The sequence below is a fragment of the Astatotilapia calliptera genome, chromosome 15 (genome assembly GCF_900246225.1).
Source record: "Astatotilapia calliptera chromosome 15, fAstCal1.2, whole genome shotgun sequence".
NCBI lineage: Eukaryota > Metazoa > Chordata > Actinopteri > Cichliformes > Cichlidae > Astatotilapia > Astatotilapia calliptera.
Genome location: NC_039316.1, coordinates 10,728,676 through 10,747,491, shown reverse-complemented (window position 1 = coordinate 10,747,491; position 18,816 = coordinate 10,728,676). Strand labels below are relative to the sequence as shown.

The 18,816-nt window shown below is 40.1% G+C and overlaps 1 protein-coding gene across 2 annotated transcripts; it reads right to left on the bottom strand.

The window, feature by feature from the left end:
• Positions 1 to 5,542: 5,542 nt before the first annotated feature.
• cd164 (CD164 molecule, sialomucin) lies at positions 5,543 to 16,996 on the bottom strand. 2 transcript variants are annotated; one of them, XM_026142263.1, is made up of 6 exons: positions 16,523 to 16,921; positions 15,911 to 15,982; positions 9,568 to 9,633; positions 9,197 to 9,271; positions 6,423 to 6,503; positions 5,543 to 6,337 (listed from the first exon to the last, which is right to left on the bottom strand). In XM_026142263.1, the coding sequence occupies exons 1-6, from the start codon at positions 16,590 to 16,592 to the stop codon at positions 6,171 to 6,173; spliced, it is 531 nt and encodes a 176-aa protein (XP_025998048.1). In that variant the 5' UTR covers positions 16,593 to 16,921; the 3' UTR covers positions 5,543 to 6,170. The 2 variants fall into 2 exon arrangements, with proteins under 2 accessions (XP_025998048.1, XP_025998049.1); XM_026142264.1 differs by lacking the exon at positions 9,197 to 9,271 and having other exon boundaries at positions 16,523 to 16,996.
• Between the last annotated feature and the right edge of the window lie 1,820 nt (positions 16,997 to 18,816).

Below are 18,816 nucleotides of genomic sequence, written 5' to 3'. Positions count from 1 at the left end.
TTGTGTTGTATATACGTTCAAAGACAGTGTGACAGTGAGCTGCAAGAGTGTAAAACTAATTACACACAGGTCTATGGAAATTTTTTTTTTTTTTGCATGTTTTTCACAGCTTTAATTTTCAGATCAAACTAGTTTTAATGTTAAACAAAGACAGCCTGGGTGAATACAAAGTGCAGTTTTTAAATGATGATTTCATTTATTAAAGAAAGAAAAATGGTCCAAACCTACTTGGCTGTGTAAAAATTATTAAAGAAAATGTTATTGCCCCTAAACCTAATAACTGGTGCCACTCTTGGCAACAAGGACTGCAATCAAACAGTTATAATAACTAGAAATGAGTCTTTTACATCACTCCTCTTTGCAGGATTGTTTCATTTAATTAAGCCACACTGAAGGGTTTTCAAGCACTAACTGCCCTTTTAAGGTCATGCAACAGCATCTGAACTGGACTAGGCCAAAGTCTTCATTTTGTTTTTCTTAAGCCATTCAGTGGTGGACTTGCTGGTGTGTTTTGGCTCATTGTCTTGCTGCAGAACCCAAGTGTAGCTGAACTTCAGGGCATGAACTCATAGTTGAACATCAGGATTTTCTGGTAGAGAGCAGAATCATGGTTCCATCAATGGCAGCAAGTCGTCCTGAAGCAGCACAGCAGCCAGACCATCACACTACCACCACCATATTAGACTGGTGCTATGATGCTCTTTTTAAGAAATGCTGTGTTAGTTTTATGCAGATGTAACGGGACTCAAACCTTTCAAAAGCTTCAGCATTTGTCCCAAATCAATTGAGGATCATCTGTTTTTTTGGCAAATGTCACATGACCCTTTGTGTTCTTTTTGGTCAGCAATGGTTTTCTACTTGGGCTCTCCCATGGATGCCATGTTTGCCGGTCAGTTTCATACTGTTGAATAATGAATAATGTTAGAACTGCGCAAATGAGGTCTGCAATTCTTTAGATGTTCTTCTGGGTTCTTTTCTGACTTCCTTGGATGAGTCAGTGATGCGGTCTTGGACTAATTTTGGTAGACCGATCACTCTTGAGAAGGTTCACCACTGTTTTAAATTTTCTCCATTTGTGGATAATGGCTCCACTGGAGTCTGCTTCTCCTGTCTGTATACAGTCCACAGTGATTTTCTAACTAACTTTTTAAGGGTTGACCTTGAGCTGCTTCACTGAAGAGGTTTTTAGTGTCTTGAAGAAGTGAAAGAATGAACTTTATGCACATTTTGTTTTTGCTTTCTTATCCATATAATCACTTTATGACCCATCAGCCTCACAGTAGGTCATGAGCCCCTGATACACAAGGAAATGAAAATTGAGAGCAGGGATTGGGCAGGGTGGATTGGAGTGGATCCTGTATGGGCAATACAAAGAAAGCATGTGTGTCAGTGAGTGTACTTTTTCCACTAGACTCTTAAGTAAACAGAGAGCAACACACCTAAAGGAGCAGGTGAAGCTGGTCGAAAGTTGGAACAGTTTCTCAGACAAACAAATTAAAAATTTTATGGTTCCAGATTATTTGTAACATTTTGGGGTATGTGCTCAATCACCTCGCTTAAAGTATGAAAATAGAAAACTGCCGTAACAGCGTAACTCTCAGTTTCTCAAAACAGAAACAAGCTGAATGCTGAAATTCAATATGCACACGCTCAGTAAAGATCTTTATCCACCCATGGAAAACAAGCAGGATTAATTCACCTTAGCAGAAGCTTTAAACAGAAACCAATGTGTTCAGACTGTTAGATGTTGACAGAAAGTCTTGATATTGTTATAAGCAAAGTTATTGTGTTCGTCATTTTGCATCTACTGTCAATTTAAAGAGACCCACACAAACCAAAGACCTGATTAAATATACAGCATATATACTGAAATAAGGCTCGTGCTTCCGTTATGCTCACTTCTAAAGTCAACAATTAACATTCAGGGTTGGGAGAACTGACAAGGAAGTTTTTCCTTCCTATTCTCACCAAGTGCTCGCTCAACAGCGCCCGATTGTTGAGGTTTTCTCTGTATCATTGTTGGGTCTTGGTGCTATAAATAAAACTAGTATGCGTTTCATATATCAAATTAGGTTTTTGGGTTTCGTTTTTGTTTTCTTTAAATATAAATGGTCGTGACAGCTGCTCCCTTATTCACCAGCTGTCTACATGTTTGATTTAGCAACCTCAAAAGGGGATTTGGGTCTACTCCTGGGCTCAAATCAAGGATCTTTGACTTGTCAATGTGGAAACCCATACAATATGGAGTCACTCCATGAACTATGAAAGAAAATGTAAAATATATTGATAATTTTGCCATTAGTGTAGAATTTCTGCATAAATTATTTGCATTTATGCTCGCTTCCTCTTTATCAGGACAATCTGTCCTTCTGAATTTGAGCCAGTATTACTTATACTCACACAGAAACTGATACACCACCTTTTAAATGGCTTTTCAACTGTAACCATGGTGACAAGCGCTCTACAAGACCTGCCCAGGTATCGTCTTTCCACTGATGTAAATGACGAGTTCCCAAGCAAATGTTACGCTGCAGTGATTCATTTTACAATATTCAAACTTTATTGGTTTAACATTGTGAAATTAAAAGGCAACACTAGGAAACGAGGCAAAAAAAACCAAAAGAAACCCCCAAAACAAAACAAAGTTTAAGAGGAAGTGGGAGAAAAGAAGGGCACAAAATAAGCACAAAACTTTTTAGGAGGCATTCTGGCACCTGCAGGAGTCTACATATGGCTATGTGAGAGGGGAAAGCCCAAAGGTTGTACCTACAAGACTGATGGCCTTTAACAAAAACAAACAAAAGCATTAAACCCACAAGAGAAAGGAGGAAAAAAATAAAATAAAACATACACATCTCTCTCTCTGAGCAGAACACTGATATGAGAGAACTCCGCAACCAAACGAGTTTGGATTTTGAATTTGAAATCTTACAAAAGACAGAAAGCAAGGTCATCTGATACAGCAATTGCAAATTAGAACCAAAGTGGAGTCACCATGTGACCATTTGCAGCGTGGAGGAAGTGTGACTTTACAACGCTAGAGGTTTGTGGCTGTGGTTGCAACTTTACTGGTGAATTTTATCTCTATATGCGGGTGAGAGGCTGTCCAGGCCACATGCGTGCTTTATTAAGCTGAAACGTAAAGGATTCAAATCACTAAAGCAGCACCTTTGATTCTGCTGTATACTTAAAATGCTGCTTCAATGGCATCGCTTGAAAGAATGGAACACAGTCAACCTCTCCCTTCCGCCCCACCATGCTTATCACTGCTCGTTTGATCAAGAAGTTAAGGCCGATTGTGACATAAACAGACATTTAAGCAGAATACGACACAGAAAACCACTTCACAGGGGCCTGAAAGTGCTGAGTCCCATCGTTACTTAATACATGTGGCATATCATTTTGCAATACAACTTTATATATCTATAGATATATCTATGAAATCAACTGAATAAGGCACTTTTCCTTAAAAAGGTGCAGGGACTGCGTAGGTATCTTGTAGAAGTTGCAGAGTAAACACAATGGAGATCAGTTATCCATGGATATCAACATTTGATGGTTTGTAAGGAACGCAGCGACCACGCTGAACAGAGTTTCACAGCAGCCCACTCAGCAGCTGGGAATGAACTCAAATGTTTCTTTTAAATTGGCCGAAGGGACTCCACGTACAGAGAGTGAACGAAGGGGTGCAGCTAAGGCAAAAAACTCTGCAGCCTACCTGCCACACATGGGTCTTTGGGCTGTAGCCTAATGCCATCAGGTGACTGTAGGTTTTAAAGGCGTGTTAATGGTGAGCAGCAGAAAACGTGTAATCCAGAAATCACGTAAGCAAAAAAAAAAAAAACCCCAAACCAAATCAAACAATAAGAAGAAAAACATTTCCACTGAATGTCTTAAAAAACAAGCTGATCATTCATTCATTATCTAGTAATATTTCAGGACGAATATTTATACAAGCATTTTTTTTCTATTTTTTTTTTTGGCTAAACCATGAAAACATTTACAAAAGCAAAGATAGAAAACAAAGCTCGTCAGTGCAACGCTCAATTTCCATGCCTAAACTGAGAGCTTTGGCTTGATGCACACTGATTCAAGGCATTCTTTCAACTAGCATATGGGCCAATCACAAATAATCAAGTGTGTGTGTGTGTGTGTGTGTGTGTGTGTGTGTGTGTGGGGTGTTTTGTTTTTTTAAAGTATACTGAAATCCCTAAGAGCATATGCAAAGGAAGGAAAAAACAACTCCAAGCATCCAGCATGCAAGAGGGGAAAAAGGCATTTAAAGAAAACATTCCTGACACTGGCAAGCAACTACAAGAGAAAAAACAAAACAAAAACAACAACAACAACAACAACTACTCAGGAAAAAAACAACAACAAAAAAAAACAACAACAACAACAACAACACAGGATGTGGCTATGTACAAGAGAAATAAGAAAATAATCACAGTTAGCAGCAAGCTAATCAGAGGAATCGGCACAAGCTTTAAGCACAGCCACCAAGCTGTTTCTTCATTCACAATCCTCTCACTTAACATGGCAAAAATCCAAAATCAAGAGGTGCGATGCTCATTTGACAAAAACAACAAAACAGTCAAAACAGTCCAACATTTACCCCTATTCACTCTCTCTGATTCTCAAGTTTTTAAACACGCCCAATATTCTCCCCATTTCTTCACTCAGATTTACAACACCACTCTAAAACCCCCCTCCCTGGTTGAACTTGGAAAACGTGAATTGCGAGCTTTTAGAGGGTAAATTAGATGCTAGAGTACCTTTAAGTACTTTCTACAAAGTTACCACTGAAGTAACTGTGGGTTTCATGCACTGAATATCTGATTAACTTACAGTGGACCCCCCCCCACCCCCCAAAAAAAGACCCAGGCCCTCCTGTTATCACCATCTACTGTATTCACCAACATTAAAGGCTCTTCAGTCCAGCTGCAATACGATGGTTCTCACGGCGATACAGTTCTCTCGCTCTTATAAACTAATAAACACTCACCCCTCCTTCTCTTTAAGTCATATAGGACATTAAAGGCACTTCACTGCTTTCACTGTCTACATCAAGAAATGTACTTACTATTAAAAAAAAAAACAAACAAAAAACAAAAACAAACAAACAACAACAACCCAAAACTTCCCCATTCTCGTTTTTAACAAATATTCTACCATCATTAATTTTTGATCCTTTCAATTACTCCACAGAATAGAACAGCCAGCTCCACGTTGGCAACCCGTGCATGGACAATTTGACACCGGTTAAGATCAGGAAGTTTGGGAGATTAATGGCTGGGAAATGAGCTCGATACATGATTTATTGCACTGAGCTGCCCCGCTGGCAGTTGGTGTTTTAACATCTTGAATATTAGGATGGAAAGGTAGGATTCAGCAGGAGAAAACACACAGCACTCCTAAATGTTACTGGAGACACCCATCAATAAATAAGCCTGTTTTTTTGTTTTATCCACGACATTGGATGATTTGGTTCTGCTTTTATCCCCTTTAAAAAAAAAAAAAAAAAAAAAAAAAAAAAAGAATCCCCGCCTCTTTTACATCATCTATGAACAAATATACATAATACAGCTGCACAGAGGGGAGGAAACCACAATTTAACAGGGCAAAAGCAAAACTGAATCATCAAAGTCGTCGTGTTAAAGAGCAGTTGTGATCTCAAACAGTGTTTCCAAATCAACGTGACCTCTGTAGCTGTACGACTCCTGAGCCGCTTTGTATACATGGATAATTCTTTTAACTCTTATGTGGCCTATTTAACTGACGAAGGTATGAGAAGGAAGGCTGTAAATAACACAACCCCCCTTCCTTTCAGATTCACTGGGAAATGGTCTTTGCAGAAATGAGTAACTGCATGATGGAGGTGGGAGCAGCTACCAGATGATGTAATCCATATGCTCAAGGCCTGAATGCCTCGTCACTGAGGATCTGTTTGGCTGTTGATTTATCACACATACGGGCATGCGTGGGTTCCTCTATAGTGACTACAACAGCAGCACTAAGGGAGGCTAGAATCACAAGTGCCACAAAGATGATTGATTACAAAATTAACCTGCTTGAAAACACTGTTTGAGACCACATGGATGAGTGTGTGCTGATCAGGGAGCTTTCTCTGAAAGGGTCTAGTTGGCGAGGATAGGTCAAGTGCGAACTTTTCAAAGGGTGTGGTAGTTGCGGTCCTTGGACTTGCAGAATTTGTAGAGGAAGAAGATGACGGCTTGCAGCCCCAGGACCAGCACTATCCCACCGATGAAGCTTGCGGCATCAAAGGTCGAGTTCTTGTGAGGGGCGGTTGTCGGGCTGACTGTTGTGACAGTTACAGCTGAGATGAAAGTTCAGAAATCGGTTACTGATGTTTCTGTACATTACAAGACAGACGTAAAAATCGTATAGTTTCTGAGACTTACTTGAAGAAGTACTCGAGGAGTTTGAGTGTGTCGTTGGTGGATTGGGGGTAGCAGTAGGAGTAGTAGTAATGGTTCCATTCTCTGTAGTAGAATCACAGTAATTACCCATCTATTAGCCTCAAAACAAGCAGGTTATATCACAAGTTTCAGTTTGTAATCCTTAAGATTTAAATTTCTGGTCACTGGTCCTGATTTAACACTATAGCTACACTTTGATTAGCTAGAGTGTAAACACTGGATAAGCAGCTTTTCTTTCCTAGAAGATGGCAAAAAAGAGACGAGAAGGGGCAAGGAAATAGCACGTATTTCAAAATCCCATGGATCTGATGGGGTGTTTGGTTAGTGCACTGAGAGATGTAATATAATATAATATGATATAAATAAAATAATTATAAGATGTGGTAAAGAAAATGCTAAAGAAATAATAAATGATACCAGCAATCACCAGCTGCCATTAAAGACAAACTGATTTTAGTTTTCAGTTTGTGCCTGCACTGTAGGAATGACCTTGTTGTTTTTGTATCAGTCATAGGCTTGAACTGAGCAATTCATGCGTCAGCTGACACAGTTTAAATGTTGACTCCGCCTATTCAGCACACACCAACAACGTTAATAGTTTGGATGCACTGAAATCTGATTTCATGCTTCATATGATGCAAGTTCTTTTCTAAACAACAACAACAGAAGCAGAGGGCAGTGAAGTTAGCTAGGAATTGGAGGTATGGTGCCTGTAATTTAAGCAGACCTGAAAATAGACTGATCCACACACCGAGCAGCTCCCGCAACAGGAATTTATCTGCTCTGTATGATGTTTTCCTCAAGCGTCTTGAGTCTTAAAGAGGATTTAAAAATTCAATTCTGTGTTTTTTTGTTTTTTTATTTTTCTCTAGAAATCTGATCAATAGCCTTGTGTTCAGAATCAACCATGCTACTGCACAACGGGATGTGCTTGTCTGTTTGATTGTACCCTGTAACTCTGATCTAACTTTTCACCTAAGGCTTCATTCACACAGGCCAAGAGACCCACTGGCAACCACTGATCGCAATGGAAAAAAAACGAATATTCTTCCATCAGTTAACATGGTTGCGGCCAGTTGCTGTGAAATCAACTGTAACCCTGCAGGTCTAAAGACCTGTCAGTGGCCCCAGTAGTCACTGGTTGCTAGTGAAACGTTTGCACTCTGCAACCACTTGGCAAGTGATTGCTGAAGGTTCTTACATGAATCTCGCTGCAATTTTCACTGTGTTATTTCAAATTTCACTAAAACCTAACTACAAATATAGATGAGAAAGTATATCGCAAGTGTTTGCAGACAAGTCAGCATTATCAATACAAACTATAGGAAAGGCCAACCCAATCAATAGGTTTTGAGTCCAGCGCTCTCTTCAAGATGGATCTGAAAATGTGACATCAAGGGTCTACGTGCCACAGATTGGCTAGTTAGTTGTGTCACTTGATGAATCATGAGAGTCTCCTTTACAAAAATCACAACTGCCATTTTTGAAAACCGGCAACAAGGGAAATGGAAAATTAAAAAATTTACACAACAATTCCCAAGTCTGACAAAAAGCCAGTTTGTACTTCATTGTAATGGGTAAGGAGTCGAGTTGATCCACGTAGGTATTAATGGAAAGCGGTTGTTAGTTGTCGCAATAAAAGCCCCTAGTTGGAAAACACAGCAGCATTAGGTATCGAAATCCATGAAACTCTTAAGTATTACAACTTTAAGAGATCACATTTTTATTAATGAGACCACTTCAACATTAGCACAGACTAGGGCTGGGCCATATCATACCGTTCACAGTAATACCGGTATAATTTTGAGCAACGATAGAAAAATGAAATATCGCAATAGAATATGGGTAAAACGCGCATGCGCAGTGCCTTTGTTTTCATATGCATACGTCGGAAAAAGCATGGCGGCGAAAGCAAAAAGTTGAATGAAACGGATGAACCAGAATTGGTTTGTAAAACTGCTGCAACTTCAGTGGTGTGGAATTGGTTTGGCTTTCGTCCGTCAGACACACAACAAAGCACTATTTTTGGTAGAGCATGCTAGCGGGCCGTCGTTATTACCATGTTTTTTGGAAAATATGGCGCACTTAAAATCAATCCTTTGATTTTCCTGAAAATCGACAGTGCCCCTTATAATCCAATGGGCCTTATGTATGAACTCTGGTTGTGTTTACTGACCGCGAAACGATTTTATGTGCTACACGGCGCTCGAAAATCTGTCAAATGTTTTAGTATGACTTTGCTAAGCTACAAACCCGCACCGCTTGATGGATTGTCGGAGCATTACAGCTATCGTAGTCAGGAGCCTGGTGGAGTGATACGTACTGTGCTTCAACATAATATGTTGTGTGTGTGTGTGTGTGTGTGTGTGTGTGTGTGTGTGTGTGTGTGTGTATAACCTCTTTTTAAGTTTAGTGGATATTATACATTGTTATGCTCAGGATATGTCGGCCAATTTCCACTGGAAATGCCTTTTGGTTAAACTGTCAGCAAGGAATTTGCATTGTTACATTTTTATATAACTTTAATGCACATAAAAACAGCTGCTTGTTTAAGTGAAAATACATTGATGGGGGTTTTTTTTGCACTAATAAAGTTGTGGAGTTGTAAAGTATTTTGTCTAGTGTGAGTTATATCGTCAGTTATATCGTTATCGCAAATTTTCAAATGTATATCGTGATAAATATTTTTGGTCATATCGCCCTGCTCTAGCACAGACAACAGGAGGGAAAAGCTGAGGATTTCAGGGAATGGTTACCTGTGGTGTTGCTGTTAGAGGTGGTGGGAACAACAGTAGTATGGGGGGTTGTAGGATTGGGCGTACTCACAGAGCCTGAAAATGGACAGGGAACCAGCACCAAAAGAGGTAGTAAAGAGGAAAGCAAGATAAACCACTTAAACAACAAAGACATGTCACAACAGTCTACAACAGCATTTTTTTTAATGTTACAAACACAAACAAATAGGAAAAACAGGAAAAGACTCAGACACTCAGACTGACCATTAATCAACACCTTAGTTAGTGAGACAAACAGAATCTCTTAGAGCCCAAAACATCATGTTAAAAAAACACGTAAAATGTTAATTTACACTCTGGTGTGTAGAATAACAGTTTACTTTTAAACCTACCGGAGCAGCTGGCGTTGATGCAGGAGTCATTTCCTTTTAGAGTCCCATTGTAACAGCCAAAAATTGCTGAAAGACAGAAAAGCATGATATTTTAAATGACTGGTTTATGATTTATATTAATTACATTTGCACAAGCAGTTAAACTAGTGTCAGCAACGGTTAATTACTGAAGTTACGCTCATACAGATTACAGAAAGCAGCCACAAGCAATAAAAACACACTCTGTGTACTCTAAAATAATATTCGATCTAAAAGAAAAGAAGCATATGTGCTAAGATGACGCTTCAAATGACGATCTCATTTATACAAACAGCGATTTGATCTGCAGTGAAGCAGTTCTAATTCCTTATCTCCCCCAGAGCGGTTGCTCACACAGCCCCACATCCTGCAGTCATGGTGTCTTTTTATGTTCTGCTCCGCCATCATTACACTTCCGTTTCATTTACTTTAAAGCTGAGCATGTCTCACACTAGTTTGTTTTATTTTTACTTATTTATTTCAGATAATTGGATACCTTCTCAGGGATCACAGAAGTATTCAGATTCTTTAGTTAACTATGCGTAAAAACCCAGCTATCCAAAATAAAGCAAAACAGATACGTAAAGAAAAATCTTTATCACCTGTTGTCTCCAAGTATTTCACCACCACTTATTTAAACTGAAGGTCATGAGGGCTTGAGCCTATCCCAGCTGTCACAGGATGACAGGCAGGGTACCTATTACAGTGCCAACACAGAGAGACCGATGACCATTCACACTCAGGGCAATTTGAAATCACCTCTTAACCCAATAAGTATCTTGAAACAGTGAAAGGACGCCGAGTTATCTGGAGGAAACCCACACAGGCACAGTTTATAATCTAAATATGGTGGAATGCCCGATATTTCAACAGGAAACAGTTAAAATGTTTTTGTTATTTATCCTATAACTGTGTAATACATTCATACCACATGGATCGGGAATTCTCTTTCATCAATGTTGGTGCGGTCTGAATTCCTCCACCTGCCCACGAGCTTGTGAACCCAGCATCCAAATAACTGTGGAAGCTGAGGGGGAGGGTAATCTGCACCCCCCCCCCCCCTGCACCACTTAATAGACAGGCAGTGGAGCACCTTCTCTAACATGGCAGCCTTGTTTTTTGTTTTCCTTTTTTTTTTAATTTATTGTGGTTCTTTATTTAATTTCACTTTGTTTCCTACTTCATTCTTTGTGTAATTTTTGCTTCGTGAAACCATTTTGCATTCTCATATCATACAGTTCATTTTCCAACTTGTAGTTTTCACTTAATGTTTTGGTTGCAGTAACTTGGGAATTTGCCACTTTTTGGGATAAACAAACCCCACAAATAGAAATAAAGAAAGGCAAATTAATTATAAGAAGCAATTTCATCTTTGGCTTGTTGAGGTTTAATCTCTTGCGTATGCGTTTTAAGTCACCTTTAAGTAACCTGTAACTAAAGTGGACTTCAGCCCCAAAAACTTCCAGAGATTTCTTGCAGAGCTGCATGCAAGTACCTGAATACTCGACTCAATCGGATCAGACATACAGTCAAAGTCCATGTAATGTCTGATTGTGCCCGTGGAAGACTACAGATGGTAATCGCCATCAGAATTCACAGCTAGTGAGTGGATATCATGTTTTTTTCCTCCTACTTGCTCTACTCGGACAGCATCTCTCGCCTTAACCAGTCGAAGCCTTTCCATTAGTGAGAATATGTATGAGGTGGATTATTTCCTTTTGTGTGCAATTCCCCGCCTTAATTCTTCAAACATTGTTGGAGGGTAATTTGTGAAAACAGTTTAAGGCTGTCAAAAACGTGGAGACACAAGTTTCCCCCTCAAATATAAAGTAGAGTCATTGAGTTATATTCCCTCATCGTTTTCAGCTAAGGTGACTTCACCTCTGTTTTCTAGCCTGTTGGCTTTGGTCATCTAGTTGTATGACATTTTAGCAAATAATCTCATTACTTATTAACCACGACAGAAGGGGACTTTGCCCTTCCATGAAGTCTTTCCAGACCCAAATACTGACAAGAAGTTAAGCTGCAGGATTCACTGCTTTACAGACTTCATTAACAGGAGCAAATTGAAATTCCACAAATTCAGTCAATTTGTGAGAGTTTCTCCACTGCTCAGCCTGTGTCACAGTGACGTGACAATGAGTCACTCCTGTCAGCAGCACCGTGTGACTATACATTCTGTCCACACCCAGCTTCACAGTGCAAGTTTCACTGCTGCTGTTCAGCATGAACCACGTTTTACTAAAAGCTTTTGAAACGATTCTGCAAGGATCAATTGGCAAAAATTATTAATTGATGGTGTCCAATTAAACTCCTGAAGTGTATGATGTGTTCCAGCTGAATGATTGGTCTACTTGAAGGCTATTTTTTTTGCAGGAATGTTAAAATGCTGGCTGTTGCATCTCAAATGTAAGAAATGCAATGTTTTTCATTCTGAAACATGACCGTAAATAAAAAATTAAAATTAAAATACAAAGAGTAACTCGATCATGAGGAGCAGTTTTCACCCCTTTCAGATATGTTAAATACAATAAAGTCTAATCTGCAAGGGGGAGGGAAAAAAAAAAAAACACTATATACATCCCTATTATTAAATTTTTTTACTTAAAATCATTTTAATTGTGCATTTATTCCATGAATATCAGTGACGAAGCCAGGAGTCGCAAACACACGGCTTACTGTCCCATCTCCAGTGACTCTAAGGCTCTGCTGTACCTCAATTGTGGTGACTAGCATGGATGTATAAACATAAATGCTTAGACCTCCTGAAAACGTAAATAAATGTCCTTGAGGAAAAATAGCGAATTGAATTAGCTTGCTTTTACTAACAACACTGCTCTCTTTATTCTATGCTCCATGTGCTACTGAATGTTCCTTTTTTGTTTACTATAAATACAGTTCAAGCCAGTAGGCTGCTATTTATTTATGTATTCAATATTCTAGCTCTATTATTGAACAATGACATACTAAATCATAAATGGTCCACTGCATAATGGTCACATGTGGTAAAAGATTTAAATTACACCTATTAATAATGTTCATAAGGTTAATTTATACTTAAAAGGCTCTGTTACTATTAAGAAAAAATAAGCTATATCAAAAGCTGAAGGTAAAAACGCAAGTTAAGCATACCAACAATATAAAAAACAGACTAAATAAATAAGTACTTATTTGAGTCTGGCTCTTGATAGCAAAGGTTGCTGACCCCTGAGCCAAGCAGGGCTTTCATTTATCAGGAAATCTTACAGGACATAAAAACAGTTACTGAGTAACAGCAGGCACGCACTTTGCTGTCACTTGTCTACAGGACATTGATTCCTAACACAGTCTTTAAAGGAAATATCTTTTCACCGTCAGGACTCTGTTACAATAAGCTGCAGTAACATCTGGTGATGGGATAAGCCATCAATTACCCTTGAGCTCGTCTTTTTGTGAAATCGCTCTCACATTGGTTTATGAGCATATGGAGACATTACCATCCTGAATACAGGAACATCATAAAAGGGGACGGTTTCCATTCACTGCGCTGCACCTGGTGCTGTAAAACGTCATCATACACCACCTTTTCTTGTTACACTATAATCCAGAGCAGCCAAGCCCAATGACCCTCACCAGGTGGCTGCCCATAAATTAAAGACAAATCAACTTTTAACAGCAGGCGAGTCTGAAGCGGTTTACTGAAAGCATCTTTGTCTGAACAAAGTCAAAAATGACTCAGTAGCTGTATTTTCCACTCCACAAAGGGCTTATTTTGTGGTCTTGTGTATCAAGTTGTGCATTTTGCGCCTTGGACACAAGCGACTACCAAGCAGCTACTGAATTATAATAACTGGTTTGACAAGCTTATGATGCAATGTTTCAGCATAGCGTGTGTCACTGTGCTGCTCAAATGATTGTTGGCGTATTTGGTAGTTCGCTGCCACAACACACAAATGTGCAGCTCTTCCCTGTTTTTACGCACATCCTGCTACCTTAGGCTGGAAACTTAAATGACTCATTACCTTACCAACTGTGATTTTCAAGAAGCCCACGAGCAAGTAAATTCGAAATTATTTGCCCGCCTTGTATTTCACACCTTGTGTGTGACCAGACCCTGCAGGCAACGTATGCTGAACCACGAAGGAAGAGCATTTTTCCCCCCTCCTTCCTTTCACTCTCAAATAGGTCAGAGAGATGTTATCTCACAGCCAGCTGTGAAAGGTAGGACACGCTCTCAGCCTTTTTCCAAAATGGTGCCATTATCATCACCACCCGGTAACGTCCACAAATTGATGTCAGTGAAAGTAAGTCGCACAGGGCCTCAAGCATACCACAGAAAATAGCCTCATCTCAACCTGCACTTAAAAGGCACTACAGAGCGTGCGTCCACACATGTAAACTTTCAAGCTTTTAAATACCACGCATCAGGGAAATGACGCTGAAGACCTGTTTATACAAAATCCCTAAACCAAAGATAAATCTAGTTATGACAGTGTAGGAGGCGGTTACTCGCTACATCAGTGTGGTTATGCTGCATTTCACAAAAGCCGACTTGGACGTGTCCAGAGCTGACCTTTCCGGTTTTTGCTTAGTTCACTTCGAAGAGCTGATTCATTCACAACTGTGTGAGAGGTTTAGCTGTAGGCTTACACCAGGACTTTATAATGCAGCAGGCTTGAGAGCTGTTACAAAAGGCCAAGTAGACAAAACATGACTCAAGAGTTCTTATCTTATTTGGATAGAGTGGGGGGAAAAACTGCTATCACAAATATTTGTGAAATAAAACTAAAAATTACTATAAACCTAACAAGGAAGGCTATCTTAATATATTTTCTGAAGATTCTGGGCTTTTGGCGTCTGTGACTTGTGAGTTTTCCTCTCCATCCGTGCGTAAATTGTAAACCCTGGCATATGTCTCCTTTGGGAAACCTACCAATCCAGTCCTCTGAAAAGAGGCACCTAACCGCCATCTCACCTCTCCTGTTTAACCACCCAACAAATCTTCAGGCAGTGTGCATCATCGTTTCCCTTTCAGAGACAAAGCAGGAGGGGGTGTGGGATCAACTAATCTGAATACAGCTTCTCATCAGTAACGCTGTCAAACAGGTCAGCTCCCATGAGAGGTAAAGCGCAGGCACCTGTCTTATTAAATTTAACTGTTGCCATTTCGCTTCAGTGGCCCAACCTGTGATACAGTTGAGATTACAAAGAGTTCTTTAACCGAGCCTAAAGGCAGAAGATTTCCAGGCTGAGATCACCAGATACTTTTGTCTCAAACTTGAGGCTTAAATTATAATGAAGAGAGCTTATCTTTTATCCAATCTCCACACTCTTTCCTGCACTTCTGCCATTATCCACTCCTTCCTTCAGTTCCTCTGCACAAGGATATTGCAGGCTTCCTGCCACACATCCCCTCACTTCCTCTCCCGATCATCATCTTCACAAATCACCAGAGACCTGTGCTGTGTCTCCTTCCATAGACACTGCACAAATATATAACAAGGTTCTCAAGGGTGATACAGTTAATATCCCCCTGGTGGGCCTCCACCACTCATGAGGATTAAAGAAGTAGCATGCTTTAACCCAAAAATGACAGAAGTTTAATTGTATAATTTAACTCCTATCTGCTGACTCAATTTGTGCAACAGACCTTTTATTTTTAGAAAACAAGATCACAATACCTTGATCTCTGCTTTGCCCATAAAACCTGTAACCTTATTTCCTGGTAAGAGTGTGAAAAAAAAAAAACAACTAAAAACAAAACACACCAAACCACAGGGGGAGGATGTAGTGAGTGAAAAGCCGTTACTTAGCCAGGAAATTATTTGTCATGTAGTTTTAGTCATGGCAGACCCTTGTAACTGAATAACGCATATTTCACATCACAGCCAGCACACTTCCAAATTAGGGCAGCATATTTCCTAACTGCTGTGCAAAAGAGTATAAATCAGGGACACGTCAGAGCAGGTTTGACTTTATGACAATAGAAAAAAAAGCAGCACAGAAATGAAGGGAATCGAAACCCCAACCAGAACTGAAAATAAATCTAAATGCCCCAAGGGAGAAAAAAAGCCCCTTATTAATCCCCCACAATCAATTTAATATAACAGTAGCAGAGCATTGCTCCAAACTTGGCTTGCATCCATAATTTACTTCCCAAAACCAGCCTGTTCAGATCCACTGGCACCAGCTGGGGATACCACATTAAGCTGCTGCTTGGGCTTTAGGGAAACAGGGATGAGATCATTGCTTTCTATACTGGGAATTATGCAACCAATAAACCCCAAGGCTTCTGGACATACAAACCTTTACTCTCATGCTTCAAAAATACAAGACAGGTACTCACATGAGCAATTACCCCAGTGGCATTCAGCGACTTCCACACATTTATCACATGAAGTTAGCTCGGAACATCCATCTGCAAAGAAATCAGATTTTAGTTATGGTTATTTGTCATTTAAAGTAACTTCCAATAGTTTCCCTGTAGATCACCAGAAGGTGGCCAATTTACACATTTAAATCCTTTAAGCACAGATCATCAAAGCAAGCTGGTAAAAAGATCTTAAAATGTGGCTAAACTAACCCGTTTATATTTCATAACAACCCAGTCAGATGGATATGACAGTTTGGCTTAAAGCGAGTGTCACAATTCCTCTCAGAGGTCGCACCATGACACAAATAATCCCACTATAACGAGCTCAAAAACAAACGCTAGCTAGTCCTCGAGTCCTAAGTGGCCAGCGTGGACATAAAGATGACAAGCTGCTAGAAGGAAATAAGGTGGGGTGGTATTTTATTTTTACGTAAAGCGGGACATTTTTTTAAAATAATAGGAGGTGACCGAAAATGGAGCCAAACGGGCAGGGAGATATATCTGTTTCCCGGGGGTGGATATCCGGCTAAAGAGCGGGGTTGTAGCTAGCTACTAGCTCGGCGACGAGAGGTCGCGAAAACTTACCTGAGTCTGCCGCGACCGCCGCGCCAATCAGAGCCAGAGCCACCGCGAAAAACACCACCTTCACGTACATGACTGCGGACAACTTATTGCTGAGCCTGCTTCAACAGGGGTGGAGAGGGGGTAAACGTATCTTGAGAGAAGCGTCGAGAACGAGACTCGGGAGATTTCACAGCTACCCCTCTGTGTTGCGTTTCGTGCCGCCGCTGTTCCTGCTGCTGCTCGCTAGCTTCAACACTTCCTACTTGACAGGTCATGTGGCAGCTCCTAGGGAGGGGTGAGAAAAATCAAGAAATGGGTCGGCAGTACGTCAACAACAGGGAAGGGAGGAGGGTGTCTTAAAGCGAGGAAGAGACTGCACTTCTGATTGGCTGAGACCCTGTTTAAAACACCTTATGAAAGTGCACCTGTGCCTCAAAACACGGTTAAAATAACCTCACACTGAAGCCGGGGAGGGCCTAGCTAATCTTTTACATCCACTATCCCTGCTCTGCATATGTCCAAATTATCTCAGCCCTGCCTCTTTTTGTCTCCAAAACGTTCAACCTGAACCGTCCCTTTTATTTACTCGTTTCTAATCTTGTCCATCCTAGCCCCTCCCAATTAAAAATTTAACATATTTAACTCTGACAATGAAGGAAAGCTTACATGTGAGTAATATTATATTGAGTTTGTTGACAGATTTAGGACAAGCCTGAACTTTTTATCCCGATAGGGTGTTGACCCTGTGGCTCTGTTTTGCTTTGTGGAGCTATTTTGTGGCTTGGTTTGGTTGCACTTGCCATGTCAGGGAGAAAGGGTCGCTGCAAATCAATGAATCGTTGTTCTGAGTCAAGCATTTCCATCCTGATGATGCGGGTCTCTACCAAGAATACAATGCCCATATTCATTGCGGATATGCTGACCAAATGTCAACAACCAAATGTGGGGTAAAGATTGTCAGTGTGGTCAGACATTTTTATATATCTTACCTAAACACACGAAGTATGCAGGGCAAAGGTTTGGCAATGGGAGGTCAAGGTCAAGTTTATTTATATAGCACATTTCAAACAGCCGATGCTGCACAAAGTGCTTAACAATATAAAAATGGCATTAAAAAGCAACAATGTAATACAATAATAACTATATAAAACAATAATAGGACAATAAAAGAATTAAAACAATAATTAAAACGATTTAAAATATGACCAGAATGCTTGGGTCATGGTGTGTTAAAAGCCAGGGCATAAAAATGTGTCTTTAGTAGTGATTTAAATTGCTCAAGTGTTTGTGCAGATCTAATATTTAAGGGGAGACTATTCCAAAATCTGGGACCTGCCACACAGAAGGCTCTATCACCACGAGATTTGAGATAAGTCTGTGGGATGGACAGCATTAATTTTGAGCTAGACCTCGTGGTTTTTCCTGGAGCATAAGCAGAGAGGAGCTCAGACAGGTAAGGAGGAGCTCAGGCATTAAGTGACTTAAAAACAAAAAGGAAAAGTTTAAATTGGATCCAGTAGGAGACAGGAAGCCAGTGTAAAGAAGCTAAAACTGGGGTTATATGCTCTCTCCGTTTGGTACCAGTTAGCAGGCGAGCAGCTGCATTTTGGACCATCTGAAGACGATGGATGGTGGCCTGGTCTAGACCATAATACAATGAATTGTAGTAATCCAATCTGCAAGTAAGGAAAAGGTGAATAACACGTTCAAAGACGTTAGCCGGGAGGTATGGCTTTACCTTGGCTAGCTGTCTTAACTGAAAGAAGCAGGACTGAACTACTGCACTCACCTGCTTATTCAATTTAAAAGGACCATCAATGTAGACACTGAGGTTTTTTACATGTGTTTTACAATAGGAGGAAAGGGGGCCCAGAGTGCTATCGATGTGATTAAAGTTGCCAAAAATGACAACTTCAGTTTTATTTTCATTTAGCTTTAAATAATTTAATGACAACCACTGTTTGACGTCATCAAGGCAGCGTAATAGGAGCTGAGGATGGTCTGACCCTGCTTTTAAAGGTAGATAAATCTGCAAATCATCAGCAAAACAGTGAAATGAGTCAAGATATACCATGTCATCAGTAGGTAATGCTGTATGAGGACCCCAAAAGCAAGCAATGATCAAAATAAAGAACCTCTGTTGGAGGTGCAAATGGAACAATCCAAAAAACAGATAAAAACAAAGTTCACTGGAACAGAGAAAAAAGCCTGGGAAGATATCAAGAAACAGCAGTAACAACACTAACCACAGTATGACAAAACAAACTGAGGGTATAAACACTCAAGAGGTTATGAGGGCAGAGTGGAGACACTTT